Source organism: Phocoena phocoena, chromosome 14, assembly GCF_963924675.1.
Source record: "Phocoena phocoena chromosome 14, mPhoPho1.1, whole genome shotgun sequence".
NCBI classification, from domain to species: domain Eukaryota; kingdom Metazoa; phylum Chordata; class Mammalia; order Artiodactyla; family Phocoenidae; genus Phocoena; species Phocoena phocoena.
Window position 1 is genome coordinate 71,387,182 of NC_089232.1, and position 16,074 is coordinate 71,403,255.

The 16,074-nt window shown below is 35.9% G+C and overlaps 1 protein-coding gene across 3 annotated transcripts in view; it reads left to right on the forward strand.

Moving 5' to 3' along the window:
* ITSN2 (intersectin 2) overlaps window positions 1-16,074 on the forward strand; it is a 160,345-nt gene that overhangs the window by 69,172 nt on the left and 75,099 nt on the right. For 2 of the 3 annotated variants that reach the window (XM_065890743.1, XM_065890741.1), the window contains exons 14-16: window positions 1,785-1,924; window positions 3,205-3,285; window positions 13,483-13,619. In XM_065890743.1, coding sequence (XP_065746815.1) covers window positions 1,785-1,924; window positions 3,205-3,285; window positions 13,483-13,619 — 358 coding nt within the window. The remainder of the gene's footprint in view (window positions 1-1,784; window positions 1,925-3,204; window positions 3,286-13,482; window positions 13,620-16,074) is intronic. The other variant, XM_065890742.1, reaches the window with a different exon arrangement.

Consider the following 16,074-nt stretch of genomic DNA (forward strand, 5'->3'; position numbering starts at 1 on the left):
AGATGCAGATGTAGAGAATGGACTTGAGGACACGGGGAGGGGGAAGGGTAAGCTGGGATGAAGTGAGAGAGTGGCATGGACATATATACACTACCAAATGTAAAATAGATGGCTAGTGGGAAGCAGCTGCATGGCACAGGGAGATCTGCTTGGTGCTTTGTGTCCACCAAGAGGGGTGGGATAGGGAGGGTGGGAGGGAGACGCAAGACGGAGGAGAAATGGGGATATATGTATAGCTGATTCATGTTGTTATACAGCAGAAACTAACACACCATCGTAAAGCAATTATACTCCAATAAAGATGTTTAAAAAAAAAAGAAAGAAGAGTGATAGTATCTGGTGATAGGGATATGCAGAAACAGGTAATTTGGTGTCATTGTTACTGGTACAGCTTTTTGGAAGGGCGGTTTGGCAGTTTCTGTCCAAATTTAAAGTGTGCACATCCTTTTACATAGCAATTCTTTCACCTCCTAGCCTTTTAAAATACCTCCTTGTGTGTGTTAAAATGTACATACAAGTATGTTTATGGCAGCATTTTTATTTAATAGTAGAAAATCAGAAACAACCTAAATGGCAATCAAAAAGGGAATCGTTACATAAATTACGGAATACCCATAATGTGGACTACCAGGGAGCAATTTTAAAGAATGAACTAGATCTAGATGTCTTTAATGGTGAGATGTGTTATTAAATTTAAAACAAGTTGCCAAGCAGTGTAGACAGCGTGATCCCATTAAAGCCCCATGGAAATGCTGAATATGCACATATTAAGTACCTAAGAGGGGGGTAGGAGTTGAGATGAAGGGAGACTTTTTTACTTTTTACTCTATATGCTTCATTTTATTTGAATTTTGTACTAGATTTCTGTACTTTAAAAAATACAATAAAGTTTTAAAATATGTACAGTTGACCGTTGAACAACGTGGGTTTGAACTGCACAGGTCCGCTTCTGTGCAGATTTTTTTCAATAAGTGAATACTACAGTACTACACAGATCCGTGGTTGTTGAATCCAAGGACTTAGAACTGGGGATATGGAGGAACTGCACCCACGTATGCTGAGGGCCAACTGCAAGTTATACTTAGATTTTCAACAGAGCAGAGGGCCACCCTCCAGTTGTTGTTCAAGGGTCAGCTGTATTTAAATAGATGGTGAGATTGCTATCTTAATTTATTGAAATGTAATCTGTATCATTTATTTCCATCCAGTTTTTTCATCCTTGCCTAAATGTGTAAGAAAAGGTCATATAAAATGAAGCTCTCTGTTCCTACCTCCTAAAATAATACCACTGAATGATCCAGTTAGTAATATTTATTGAGTCCTTGTAGTGAATATTCCCCTATTCTTGGTAGCACTGAGAATAAATAGAAAGCTACTTTAACAATAGGTGCTATTAATTGAGTATTTACTATGGGCCAGACTCTGTACTAATGGCCTTTATATCATCACCTCATATATGAGGTGGGTGATATAAGGCCCATTGAATAGGAGAGCCTATGGATCAGATTGGTGAAGCAGCTTACCCAAAATGGAGCGTCACTTCAAGTTCTAGTACTTTTGAGTACAGAACCAATGCTTATAACATTTCCACATGAGGATCTTCCAAGATATGATCCGAAAAAGGGAAATGACTGCTGATTGTTTTTTCCCTTGAGTTGATCCACCTTATGTGTGTATAGCCTTTGGCTCTCTAGTTATACCAATTTGACCAGACAGTAAATGTTAATTACTGGTAATGACAGAAACTTCTACCAAATGTAAACTGTATGATGTTTGTCTTTCAGATTTAGGAGTCGGTTTACTTCATAAAAAATCATTAGAAAAGGAAGAATTATGCCAAAGACTTAAAGAACAATTAGATGCTCTTGAAAAAGAAACTGCATCTAAGCTATCAGAAATGGATTCATTTAACAATCAACTAAAGGTATTTATCTTCTATTATATTCATTTTTAGTTAGCTGCCTTCTACCTTCCTTATTTTGATTTAATTGAATAAATAACTGAAGCTATTATTGTTATATGTAGTACACATTTCATAATTTATTTTATAATTTGTGCTATACCAGAATTGCAGGATTGTTTTTAATGTTCTCTGTGTATTATAAACATTGAGTTGTATAAATAAACTTATAATTTACCATAGTTTCCAGTTTTTGATGACTGTTTTTATTGGCATCTATACATTTTCTTTTTTTTTTTTTTTTTTTTTTTTTTTGGCGGTACGCGGGCCTCTCACTGTTGTGGCCTCTCCCGTTGTGGAGCACAGGCTCAGCGGCCATGGCTCACAGGCCCAGCCGCTCCGCAGCATGTGGGATCTTCCCGGACCAGGGCACGAACCCGTGTCCCCTGCATCAGCAGGCGGACTCTCAACCACTGTGCCACCAGGGAAGCCCGCATCTATACATTTAAAAAACAATTACCTTTGTCAGGATTAGGATTAGATTAGATTAGACTTGTCAGTATTAGATCTCAGCCAGAATGATCTTAGGCAAATTTGAAAATGGGAAATATGGAAAATTTTAAATAGTCCAGGTTGTAGAGGCTCTTTTAACACACTAAATTCTTTTTTTTTTTTTTTACAATTTAATTAACCTTTGTGAAATAATGCCATAACCAATGAAATCCAAAGCATAATTTGGCACTAAAAATTTTGCATGAAAAGTAGATTCATGATTCATTATTTGCTGCAGTGGCAGAACAGATGTCCAAAACGTATACCATATGCTTATCATTCTGTTCAGTGTTAGTTGTATACTGAAGCCATGCCTGTGAAAGAAAATATTAAAAGCTAGCAATCAGAGTAATGGCATATGATTAAAATTTGGGACTAGTTTCAGTTACTCCCTTGCTAATGAAGCATGAAGTTTTTAGAGCGTAATGTATTACAGAGCTTTTCAGGCAGCTCTCTGTCTCTTCATGTGACTTTCATTTTGCTGACTTATCTAGAGTAATGTTACACCAACCATAGAGTAAACAGAATGGTAAAAGAAACCATGGTGGCTTCAGTTAAGAAAGGGAAGTTTGAGGTGAATAATGTTAATAATACATTCTACCCAAGCATATATTCTGTAGAAAAAAAATTTAAAGAAAACCAAATAATTTGTCGTTGATAGACAGACAAACCAGCCAAGTTATCTTCCCTACATTATTATTTTTTTAATCTGTACATAGTTTAATTGGCTTTTTATCTGCCTTATCTTACAGTGTGGGAATATGGATGACTCTGTTCTTCAGTGCCTTTTGTCTCTGCTAAGCTGTCTCAACAACCTCTTCCTCTTACTTAAGGTTATTTTCTAATATCTAGCTCCTTTTCTTTGAGTTACTTTACTGTTTTCTTTTTTAAAAAACTAGACTATTCTTTGCATTTATCTAAATATCCTTGTTTGAAATAACATATACAGTATAGACATTTTTCTTTCTGCTTGCTTAAATATCCTTCTGCTGTCTCACTGCCTGTTTGAGTCTAATGCTAGGAATCACTAGGGTTGCCCAGAGTAACCTTTCTCATGAGGAGCCCAGGACACTGAGAAATATTTCCTGGTTCCCGTACAGCATCCCTGTGAGTTGGGCTAACTGATGGGATGATTACTCATTCAATTAAAAGGGAAACTAAGGGAATGTGAGATTAAATTATTTACCCATATCACTGAAATTATTGTTTAAAATAAATTGTTTAATATATTGTTAAAATAAAATAAAACAATAATGAAATTATTGTTAAAATAAAATAAAATAAAAATAAAGATTTTTCTTCTTTAAGAAAAATCTTAAAGAACAAATAATGCAGGTGCAGCTTTAGTTCTGTCTAGTTATCAGGCCTCATATTTAGATACCCTTGCACCACAGATAAAAATGTTTAAATCATATTTATAAACAAATAGTTCACTTTGTCATGTATAGATAGCACAAAGAATATTTAAAACATTCAATGAATTCCTATTTTAATTTAGTCTAAAGAAAGTTGCTTTATATTTACCACTTGCTGACCCTAGTAGATTTTTGACTGTATTCTACTCAGTACTAAAATGGATGGCAGTGGGGCAATTACATATATATACACAGTGAAGACGAGAACATAAGTAGAGCTCATTTGTTACCTAAGCAAAGGTAGGGCAGTTGGAAAGATGGTATCATCCTTTCCTTTATGGTTATAGCATGAATGGCCAGATTATCTGGTCTTAGAACTTTTGCTGCAGATCACACAGAAATGTAAACCTAGGTGTTTCTTCATGTATACAGTGCAGTTTGATGATGTTTGTGGACTGTACTCACACACAGAAGTCTGATGCTTCGAGTTAGCATTTGATTCTCCACAGGCTAGCAGATTATTCTTGCCTCTTGTTTTCCTTTCTTCCTTCTGCTTCCTGCCTTCCAACCTTTCACTGCTTGTTGAGGTTTCATCAGAGGCAATTTAGGAATGTAAAAGGGAATGAAACCTATACTGTCAGAGTGGTCAGGAGACTGACTATTGTTACAGAAAGCAAGAAAAGAGGCTTTCTGTAGTCATTGGAAATGATACAGAGCAGTCAGTTAACTTAGTACTGAAAAGTATCCATTGAATTGTCAACAAGGAGACCTTTGAAGACCTTTCTGAAAGTGCCATCTCAGTTGAGTGACCAGCAGAGGCTGGATTGCAGCAGATCAGGAATGAATGGGAGCTGAGGAGGGGTGGAGTGCGTGTAAACAACTCTTTAGGAGAGTGAAGAGAGCATGAGGAAAACTTTGTTTGTTTAAGAAAGATGACAAAGGATACAAAGTTTCAGTTATGTAAGATGGATAAGTTGTGAAACCCACTGCACAGCATGGTGACTATAATTAGAAAATTTCAACTATACAATACAGTATTGTTAAGAGTATATATCTTAAACATTCTCCCACAGAAAGAGAGAGAGGAAGGAAGGAAGGAAGGGAGGGAGGGAGAGAGGGAGGGAGGGAGGAAAGAATGGAAAGAAAGGGGAAAGAAAGAAAGCGGGGAGAGAAGAAGAGAGGGAGCGGGGTGGGGGGGGAAGGAGGGAATGGTAACTATGAGGAAATGAATATGTTAATTAGCTTGATTATGGTGATCATTTCACAGTGTATATGTGTATTGAAGCAGCAAATTGTATACCTTAAATATATACAGTTTTTATTTACCAATTATACTTTAATAAAGTTGAAAAATAAAAGAATAATTAGGACCACCCTTGAAAGTGGTATCACCTTTTTGTGCAGCATATGGATACATGAGGAATGGATAGTTTCTGTTAGGACCGGAGAATGGGAATGGAGAAAATTAAGCTTTTTAGGTAACTAACCTTATCCATCTCAGTGTCTTAAAGATGATTGCCAGGCTCAAGCCAAATATTTAGTTGCTGAATTCCCAGCACCTAGAACAGTGCATGGAACATCATGTATGGCAATACACACTTGTTGAATGAATGAATGGTTTTGAATATTCTCAGTCAGAAAATATACAGCATTTAGAGTTAGTATTGGTATGTAGAGTTTATGAGAAAAAAGTAGAAAGAAATTAGTCAAAAAACAGCAGAAAACCATGTATCCCAGGTTTTAGGAAAACTTCTGATTCCATATAATTTATTCTTTTAAGTAAAGGCTATTTTTTAAATTCAAGAAAAGGAAGAAAGAAAAGTAGAAGAGAGAGGAAGGGAAGGAGGAGGAAAGTGAGAGATTGAGATTGACCGTATAAAGTAGTGATAATTGATGGAGCAAAGTCCCAAGGAAGCAGACTAAGATATAATCTGGAGCATAGATTGAAGGACAAGAGAAAAAGAATACTTCCAGTGTAACATATGGGGATTAGATAGGTGTGAAGTCAGCTAAATTTGTTGGTAGAGAGTAGGAAGTTGATAGCTTCAAAACCTAAAATCAGAAGCAAGTTAGATCATTACAAAGAGTCTTCATAGGTGGTTGAGGACATGAAATAACTCAAACTAGACTAGAAGGAGATGGATGCAGATGGAAGAAGTTTTATTGCTTTTGAGATGGAAAGATGAGGGAATTCCAGTCTGGCTTAATGAGGCAAGATTATTGGCTGGTAGTGAAAAGAATGAATGGAAGATTGGGGAATTTCAGGAGTGAAAAGTAGGCATGAAATACACATCTTAGTGGGGGTGGGGAGTGCAAGCTTAGTAGAGGAAAACAGTAGGTGTCCTGAGCAATGTTGAATGCCTATTTGAAGTTGGAGTTCATGAATTTAAATTGAAAACAGCAGGCCTAATTGTGTCTTTTTTTTCCCCCACCAAAGTTCAGCTGTTTATGTGTAAGCATGGAAAAGGATGATGACATAGGTTAATAGATTCATACGGGTTTGAGGTTTTAATAGACATGGGCAGAGAGGGAGGAACAAGGGAGCTACAGATCTTAACACAGTAACTGTGATAAACATGAACTCTGAAATAGGTACTGGACATGAAGGGATATGAAGAGAGGAAGGGGTGCTGATGAAAAAAGAGAGGATGATGGGGTCAACAGAATGGAGGTCTCAGTGAGGTTGGAAACCTGTTGAAATGGATGTACCATATATAAGAAAAGCTTGAAGGATAAGAACTTATGTTTGGAAAATGGGATACTGATCAGTGGTAGTTCTCTTTTTGATGATGACAAGATTCAGGGTATAATAATGCAAATGAGGGATTAAATGGAGTAAAAAAAATCATTGTTGAGATCAGTTTTATTTTTTCTTTTTTTAGTTAAAATGAGAAGTTTTATTTTTGATGGATTTTATTTTATTTATTTATTTTATTTTATTTTTATTTTTTTAACATCTTTATTGGAGTATAATTGCTTTACAATGGTGTGTTAGTTTCTGCTTTACAACAAAATGAATCAATTATATATATACATTTGTCCCCATATCTCTTCCCTCTTGCATCTCCCTCCCTCCCACCCTCCCTATCCCACCCCTCCAGGCGGTCACAAAGCACCAAGCTGAGATCTCCCTGTGCTATGCGGCTGCTTCCCACTAGCTATCTACCTTACGTTTGGTAGTGTATATATGTCTATGTCTCTCTCGCTTTGTCACAGCTTACCCTTCCCCCTCCCCATATCCTCAAGTCCATTCTCTAGTAGGTCTGTGTCTTTATTCCTGTTTTACCCCTAGCTTCTTCATGACATTTTTTTTTCTTAAATTCCATGTATATGTGTGAGCATACGGTATTTGTCTCTCTCTTTCTGACTTACTTCACGCTGTATGACAGACTCTAGGTCTATCCACCTCATTACAAATAGCTCAATTTCGTTTCTTTTTATGGCTGAGTAATATTCCATTGTATATATGTGCCACATCTTCTTTATCCATTCATCCGATGATGGACACTTAGGTTGTTTCCATCTCCGGGCTATTGTAAATAGAGCTGCAATGAACATTTTGGTACATGACTCTTTTTGAATTATGGTTTTCTCAGGGTATATGCCCAGTAGGGGATTGCTGGGTCATATGGTAGTTCTATTTGTAGATTTTTATGGAACCTCCATACTGTTCTCCACAGTGGCTGTATCAATTTACATTCCCACCAACAGTGCAAGAGTGTTCCCTTTTCTCCACACCCTCTCCAGCATTTATTGTTTCTAGATTTTTTGATGATGGCCGTTCTGACTGGTGTGAGATGATATCTCATTGTAGTTTTGATTTGCATTTCTCTAATGATTAGTGATGTTGAGCATTCTTCCATGTGTTTGTCGATGGATTTTATCACAATAGAAAGTTATAATCCTCCTACTGTGATGCTCTTAAACTTTATAACCTTCTTAAACCATATACACTTTTTAATAATTATGTTTTATAAAACTATCTATACAGAAGATCTGTTGTCAGATACTTACATTTGCATAAATCCTATTTGTGTTTTTCAGTATTTTTTTCAATAATTCTGAGGCAGGAAAGGAACAGTGCCAAGGGATAATTAAGCCTTCTTATCTGTATAATATTCACTTGGAAAATTTTCCTCCAGTGTGCTGAAATACATATGTTTAGCCCCAAGAATGAACATTGAGAATGCTTTTGAATTCATAGTTTCTGGTCACTTAGAATGACTTAGCAGAGCTGCCCAAGTCCTGTCAGCACCCTGGACACCAGTTCTTACAGTTTTCAACTCAGCATCAAATAAACCACATGCTCTTAGTTGTTACTTAACTGATATTTCCCAGGTTACTATTTCAATCCCTACCTTTTTTTTTTTAACATCTTTATTGGAGTATAATTGCTTTACGATGGTGTGTTAGTTTCTGCTGTATAACAACATGAATCAGCTATACGTATATCCCCATTTCTTCTCCGTCTTGCGTCTCCCTCCCACCTCCCTATCCCACCCCTCTTGGTGGACACAAAGCACCAAGCGGATCTCCCTGTGCCATGTGGCTGCTTCCCACTAGCTATCTGTTTTACATTTGGTAGTGTATATATGTCCATGCCACTCTCTCACTTCGTCCAGGGTTACACTTCCCCCTCCCTGTGTTTGAGGAGATCAGTCTGAGTTGAGGTTTTGATGGGGTCATCTACATTGATGTCAAAGACTGGAAGAATAATGAAAATGAATGAATGAGAATCAGTGACCAGGTGATCCATAGATGACAATAAAGGGGAATGGGAGGGTGGTACTGCTGGATGTTATTCTGAGCCTCAGAAAAAGATGGAGTTTGTAAGAGTAAGAAGAAATAATCATCTAGAAATGGCAATGAAGAGCAAAGAAAATACTCAGGCCAGAAACTGGTAAGCCATCCTCAACCAAGCAGTCAAATTTAACATTACCCAAATGGCAGAAGCTGACATTATGTGTCTCCTGATATGATGCGCTGAAAAAGACACATCACTTCTTTTTTTTTTTTTTTAAGACACATCACTTCTATACTATTTTTGCCAAAAATATTTCATCTGTGTAAGTGTAAGGAAATAATTAGACAAACTCAAATTGTGGTTTGGTCTGTAAAATAGCTGACTAACCCACACTCTAAAAATGTGAATCTCATAAAAGATGGAGGAAATCTTCTTACAATGATGAAATGAAATGTATGGTCCTTGATTGGATTATGGAGCCAAAAAAAGGCTGTTATTAAGGTCAATATTTACACTATTGGGAGGTAACATCTTTTGAATATGAATTCTGTATTAAGATTATTATGTCACTATTAAATTTCTTTAGTTTGTTACTGACATTGACACCGTAGTTACATAGAATAATGATGAAGTTCTGGGGTGAAAGCATCAGCTTCAACTTGGTCAAATTTTTTGTAGATCTGAAAGTTTTCAAAATAAAAACTTGGAGAAAAATTATGTTGCAAAATGTCAAATGTTTATGAAAATGAAATAGAATAAGTATATTTTTAAATTATAACAAACACTGGAAGATGGAGAGGAGATAGGGGGATAGTGTAAATGAGCAGATTCCCCATATTCCATATCAGGAGTCAATAACTATTTTCGAATTCATAAGATATACTAATAATAGGATTTATTAAAGGCTTTATCTGTGACTGGCACTGTTCTAAATGTTTTACTTATATTAATTTATTTAATCCTTAATATTAACCCATTGAGGTGGGTCCTATTATTGGTTCACATTTCACATAGGAGTAAATGAAGTTGCACAGAGATAGCAAGCAGAAATTCAACCCAGAGAGTCAGGATTTGACCTTCAATGGTTATATTTTTGTTAAAAAGATGAAAATTTATAAGCTAAGTGTTCAACTTAAGAAGCTAGAAAAAGACTAGCATAATAAAGGGAAAAAAGTAGAAGGAAATTAGTGAAACAGAACACAGATATTTAATACAGAGAATCAAGAAAGCCAAAATTTGACTCTCTTTATAGATTAATAAAATTATCAGACCTTTGGCAAGACTTAATTTAAAGACAAAGTAAAAATAAAGGAGTGAAAAAGAGCTATAACTAAATACATTGCAAACAATAAAAGAGAAGGGACTATTACGAAAAATTTTGCACGTAAATATGAAAACGTAGGTGAAATGAGCAAATCAGAATTTGCTGAAACTGGCTCAAGAAAAATAAAATATTTAGGTAGCTCTATTGTCACAAAATATTTTAATTCCATAGTTTAAAATCTTCTCTAAAAGAGAATCCAGACCCAGAATTTTACTGAAGGAATAAATAACTCCAGTCTTATACATCTGTTTCAAAATGTAGAAGAGGGAATATTCCCAACTTATTGTATGAAACTATCATAAACCTCAAAATTTGATAAGAATAGTATGAGGAAGGATCATTATAGACCAATTTAGCATAGAGGCAAAAATTCTAAAGAATATTGAAAAGTTGAATGTGGAAATTTATAAGAAGGGATACTCCATTATGACCAAGTTGGATTTATCTTAGCCATGCAAAGATGATTTGACATGTAAAACTGTTGACTGTAATTTGCCATATAAACAGATTAAAGGAGAAAAATAGTATGCTTATCTCACTAAATGCAGAAAAGGTATTTGATAAAATTTAACATCTATTCATGATGAAAAAATGAAAGTTATTAGCATATTAGGAATGGAAGAGAACTTCCTTAACCTGAAAAGAATGATCTGTTATTCCGTTAAGATGGAGTACAGTTCTTTTCGTTAAGTGCAGATTGTTTACTTCTTTTCAGTTAACTGATAGTTTTTTTTTTAATTGAAGTATAGTTGATTTACAGTGTTGTGTTAATTTCTGCTGTACAGCAAAGTGATAGTTAACTGATAGATTTAACCAGGACCTCCTGGAAGCATGACTTAACTCAGAGGAGTGAGTCTAATGATAAGAATTTCTAGGATCATTGTAAGTCAGGCAGAGGAAATGTTTTTGAGAAGCCCTGTGGTGCTCTTCAAATTGTATTAATATGCATAGACTATGGTTTATGTATTTTCATTCATCCAGTAAATACTAATTAAATAACTACACTGTACTAGGCTCTCTCTTGGGTGGGGATACCTTGATGAAAGGCAGTCCTGTTGTCAAGAAACTCACTCCAGTGGAGACAGTCATACAGTCAGAAGATGCTGCCTGTGATAGGGGAATGCACAGAATGTCTTGGGGAGCACAAGGAAGCTCGTTAATTCACACACTGGAGGAATGGGCTAATGAAGGAAGACTTGGAACAGTATTTTAAAGGACAAGTTAGAGGGCTAACCTTAGAGCCATATTAAGATCAGACATTAATTTGACTCCTCTTCACTCTCCTTTTAAACTTATAATTCTGTTTATGACTTCAGCCAGTAATATAGCTAATATTTACTGAGGACTTACTATGTGCCCTGCCCTATTGTAAGCACTTTATGTGTATTAACCCATTCAGTCCTCATAGCAGTGTTATGAGGCATGTACTATAATTAACCCCATTTTACGATGAGGAGACTGTTAAGTAACTTTCCTAAGATTACTCAGCTAGTCACAGATAGAACCTGATTCAGACCTTGGCATTCTTATTCCAGACCAGTGCTCCATGTGCCCTTATCACTAAACCACACTGCTTCTCCACAGATTGTAACCATTGTAGCCTTCCGCTTTTCAATAGAGTTGTTTGGTTTTTTTTTTAAACGATTTTTTTTGATGTGGACCATTTTTAAAGTCTTTATTGATTTGTTACAGTATTGCTTCTGTTTTATGTTTTGGTTTTTTGGCCGCGAGGCATGTGGGATCTTAGCTCCCTGACCAGGGATCGAACCTGCACCCCCTGCATTGGAAGGCGAAGTCTTAACCACTGGACCGCCAGGAAGTCCCATCAATAGAGTTTAGACAAAGGTGCAACAAAGAGAACTACAGAAGCTGAGATCTGTGAAAACTTTGCTATGAATGTAGTATTTGTATTCTTGTTGTCTTAAGCTGCAAGTCTTGATCTTAGACATTTTGGGCATAGTCTCTGGATATCAAATTTACTTAGATTAGATCTACCATTTCAATCAAGTTAAAAGGGTTCATCTATAAAATATTAAGAAGTAGAGCTTAGGTTGTTTTCATTTGTTTGTGGTTTGGAGTTTTGTTTTTGTATGTAGATAGATGCCCCAAGACATCTTTTACCAAAAAATTCTATCTAAATGTTGTTGAAGCTCCCACCTTTGCCATGAAGTCTCTTTTGTTTACTTTAGGTTTTTGTGGGAGTTTCTTTGTTTTTTGGTTTTTTTTCCTCTTCCTTATCCCAGGCTTTTTCTACTCCCTTGTTCAGGATTCTATAGATTCCAAGTAAAAGAAATTCAGTTCAAAATAGTTAAGCTGAAAAGAGTGGTTATTGCAAGAGTACTAAGGCCATTGACTGAATCAGTAGACAGGGCAGTTCCTAGACACAGGAATGAAGTTGGAGATTTGGTTCCCCCAGCACTCCCTCTCTCTCCAACTCTATCTCTAATCTTTGCTTCTCTCTTTCCTGTTTTGACTTCATTCCTACCCCTGATGGCCTCACTGGGAAGTGGGGCAGTTCCAGGTTTACCTTATCCCATTTTAATGAGTTCAGTGAAGGAAAGACTTCTTTCTCCCCTCTTCAATATATCTGAATCCCAGGAAGGGCTTGTGGCCCAGCCTGGATCATGTGCACATCCTTTGAACCAGTCATTCTTGCCAGGGAGGTGAGGTGCTGTGATTGTTTAGATCCAGTGACCACACTTGGGTGGGAGTTAGGAGCACTGAATCTGACAGACTCATCAAAACCACATAGAAGGGTGGGATTGGGGGGTAAATCAGCTTCCCAAAAGGAGGAAGGGTGCAGTTAGCAGAAGAGGGAAAGGAAATGCTGAACAGATAGTCACAAGTTTCTGCGAAGACACTTACCTGTATCCCAGATTTTGGCACTTTACTTTGAGACTGAACTCTTTGAAGACAAGGACTATGGACTTGGGAGTCAAGACGGCCTTGGATTGGATCGCTGTGAATCTTTATAGCACTTTGCACAGAGCTAGATGCTCAGTAAACAATTGTTTATTTTAATCCCTCTTTGGAATATTTTTCATTATTTTGGCCCATTCTAGTCATGGTTTTAGGTAGACATTATCTTTTCCATTTTTAGTTATTATTTAATATATTATTTAAATTAAATTATTGAATAATTATTAAATTATTGAATAATTGCTTCTGTGTTTAGTTCACTATTTTACTGGGTAAAAGTTATGGGTAACTTGGTTAAACTACATGTGTCAAAAATATGACTGAGCAAAATTCCTCTTCAAATGTTAGAATAAGCAAATTGTTTCCCTGTATTTTTAATAGATTGCTTTTTTATTGAAAAGGAAGTACCAAATCAAAGAATTAGCTTGTGAAAGATTCTGTGTTCCTTAGAAATGAATTAATATAAAAGCAGATGATTTTAACATGCATTTGTCCTCATTGGCCACATACCTTAAATACTTACTGTTTTCAAGAATTTTTCAATCATCTGGATTTTTTAAGACTTTTAATCTTTTTACTTTAGTTAAACTTGCTTTATGATTTTTATCTTTTAATGCAGTTGCCACATTTTTGCATAAGACAAAAGTATTTAAATCAATGCCACGTTAACTTCTTATTTTCTCCTTAGGAACTGAGAGAAAGCTACAATACACAGCAGTTAGCCCTTGAACAACTTTATAAGATCAAACGTGACAAGCTGAGGGAAATTGAAAGAAAAAGATTAGAGCTAATACAGAAAAAGAAACTAGAAGACGAGGCTACAAGGTAATATAGTTGATACATTTATTATACTATATTGCTATTAGAATTCTAATTTTGTTGCCCATATTTTTAGTTTGACTATGAAAAATTAAGGGGAATAAAATGATTATCCTAAGATGCTAATTAGATTCTAAATTTTAGAAGTTCAGTCCTTCTTTTGTGGACTGAGTTTACAGTAACCAATTTTATGTTCCATTAGTGAAAAATACAGACTTTTGAGTCAGACCTGATTTAGAATTCTTGATCTACCACTTACTATCTGGATGATCTTGGTTAAGTCACTTTACCTTTTGGAACCTCAGTTTTTCCATCTGAAAAATAGAAACATTAATGCATACCTCATAAGTAACTCAGAATTAAATAAAACTAAAGAACCAAGTATAATGTTTTGCAGGTAATAAGCACTCATTATTTCTCTCTCTCAATAATAAATCCATTACCGTTTCCTGAAAAATCATAAAAACCAAGTACTTAATTTTATAGAATGTAATACTGAGTGTAGAAATGCCATGTTGATGCAGGCTTCTTTGTATATATCTGAGCTATATCAACTGCCTACATTTATAGCAAGGAAAAGTGAGACAGTTGTGGTATCTGAAGCTTAGAACCATTCATTTAGAGACTTTGCATGATTTTTTTTTTCTATCGGTAAGATTCTATTTCTAATATGTTCCTATGTTTCTCCCAAGTTCTCTAGTGTCAGAAATTATTATAATTAGTGAACAAATATCAATAAACCAACATTTCTTTGCCCTGGAGAAGAGTAGACAATAATGTCTATGAAAGAGCTAATAGTTACTGGGAAGGCAAGAAAGACACATTACCATATAGCAGGCCTCTTTTCTTAATGGCTTTAGAATAACCACTTAAACACATTTTTACTGAGTGGTCACTGTTGACTGCGATGCAGGTAGTCTCTGGGTTACTCCTTGCCCCTAGATTTCTCATAATTCTAGTAGGAGAGTCAGACAGCTAAACAAATAGCTATAATATTCTTTATTCTAAGACCCCTACTTTTGTGATTCCCTAACAAGAGATCCCAGAATAATATGGACGTGGAGACAGTAAAGTTCAAATTAAGGCTTTTATTTGCCACCTAACTTGTGCCACTTAACATTGCACAAGGGAACTGTGCGGTGCAGTCTCTGTGTTAGAATTTTCTTTTTTTTTCTTTTCTATTTGAATTTATTCATTTTGGGCTCTCCCTTAGATATAATAAGACCATTTCTAAAAAGTAAAATGAGTAGTTGTCAAAGAAATTGACAGACATCAAAATAAATCATCAAAATAAATCAAATTAGTCACATTCAGAATGTTCCACAAATATTATTTTAAGTCTTCTGAAGAGCATCCTCAAATAAAACAACTTTTATTCATTCATTCATTAGTAGTAAATAATCTTCTTGATTGACAGAGATGGAGACTGTCATGTGCTAGTAAGAATTTTCTGTTTACACATGCACGTATCTTGATATCTCTCCATCATTGCTCACAATTCCTTTCAGGCCAACAGACCGTATTAGTAATACACATTTTCATTTATTCATTGTCCTTGCACATTATCCTGCTTTAGTAGAGGGAAGAAATCAGAACATGTAGAATTGGTCCAGAACTGGGTCTTAGTACTACATCTTGATTTCTTGGCCATTTGCTCAGGTATGTTGCCTTCTCGTCCCAAGCTATTGGTAATAGTCAGGTTTTCACATTGTAGATGTGGCCTCTTTGTCCAACTTCTGAAGCATCTTCTGGCCGTGGACCAGTTTCTCATCCACAAACACGCACATAGAAACTTTACCAAAATTTAATTTTTTATTCTCTTAACTCTCTAGCCTTTATCCCAGTAAATATGTGGCAGGTACTCTGATAGTGGTGTTTATAATGCTATGGGAATTTAAATAAAGGTAGGTTGGGTCATCCTAGGCATGGGAGAGTGTCAGGGAAAGTTACTGAGAACTGGGAAAGGGAATATTGGTCGGAATTGCTTAAGGACTGCAAGAGAAGCATGCCTCTCAAAGGAGAGCTGGATGTCAGTTACAGAAAGTGCTAGAGAAAGCACTCTGCAAAGTGATAGAGGGTGTAGGAGGATTTGCAAAGGGTTGAGAAGAAGTTAGTTGTGGGATAATGAACCAGGAGTATGAAGTATAAGACATTTGGGGGATGAGGAGGAAGGGTTCATGACTGAGTGGGTGTACAGTTTTTGGAATTATCCAGGATTTCCAAATTCCTCCAGGAATTATAGGAATAGAGATATGGAATTAAGCCAAGACTTTCACCTTGTTGGGGCATAAATGCCCCCAAATCCTAGGGATGCATCCAGTCACAATCTTCATAGCCCCTGATAATGTGTGCTGAGACTTGAAGAAGGTGCTAATTAGTGGTGACTGCTCTGCCTCCAGTAAGATCATAAAAAGTATATGCAAGAAGAACTCCAGTGAGCATTAATTCTAATACTAAAACA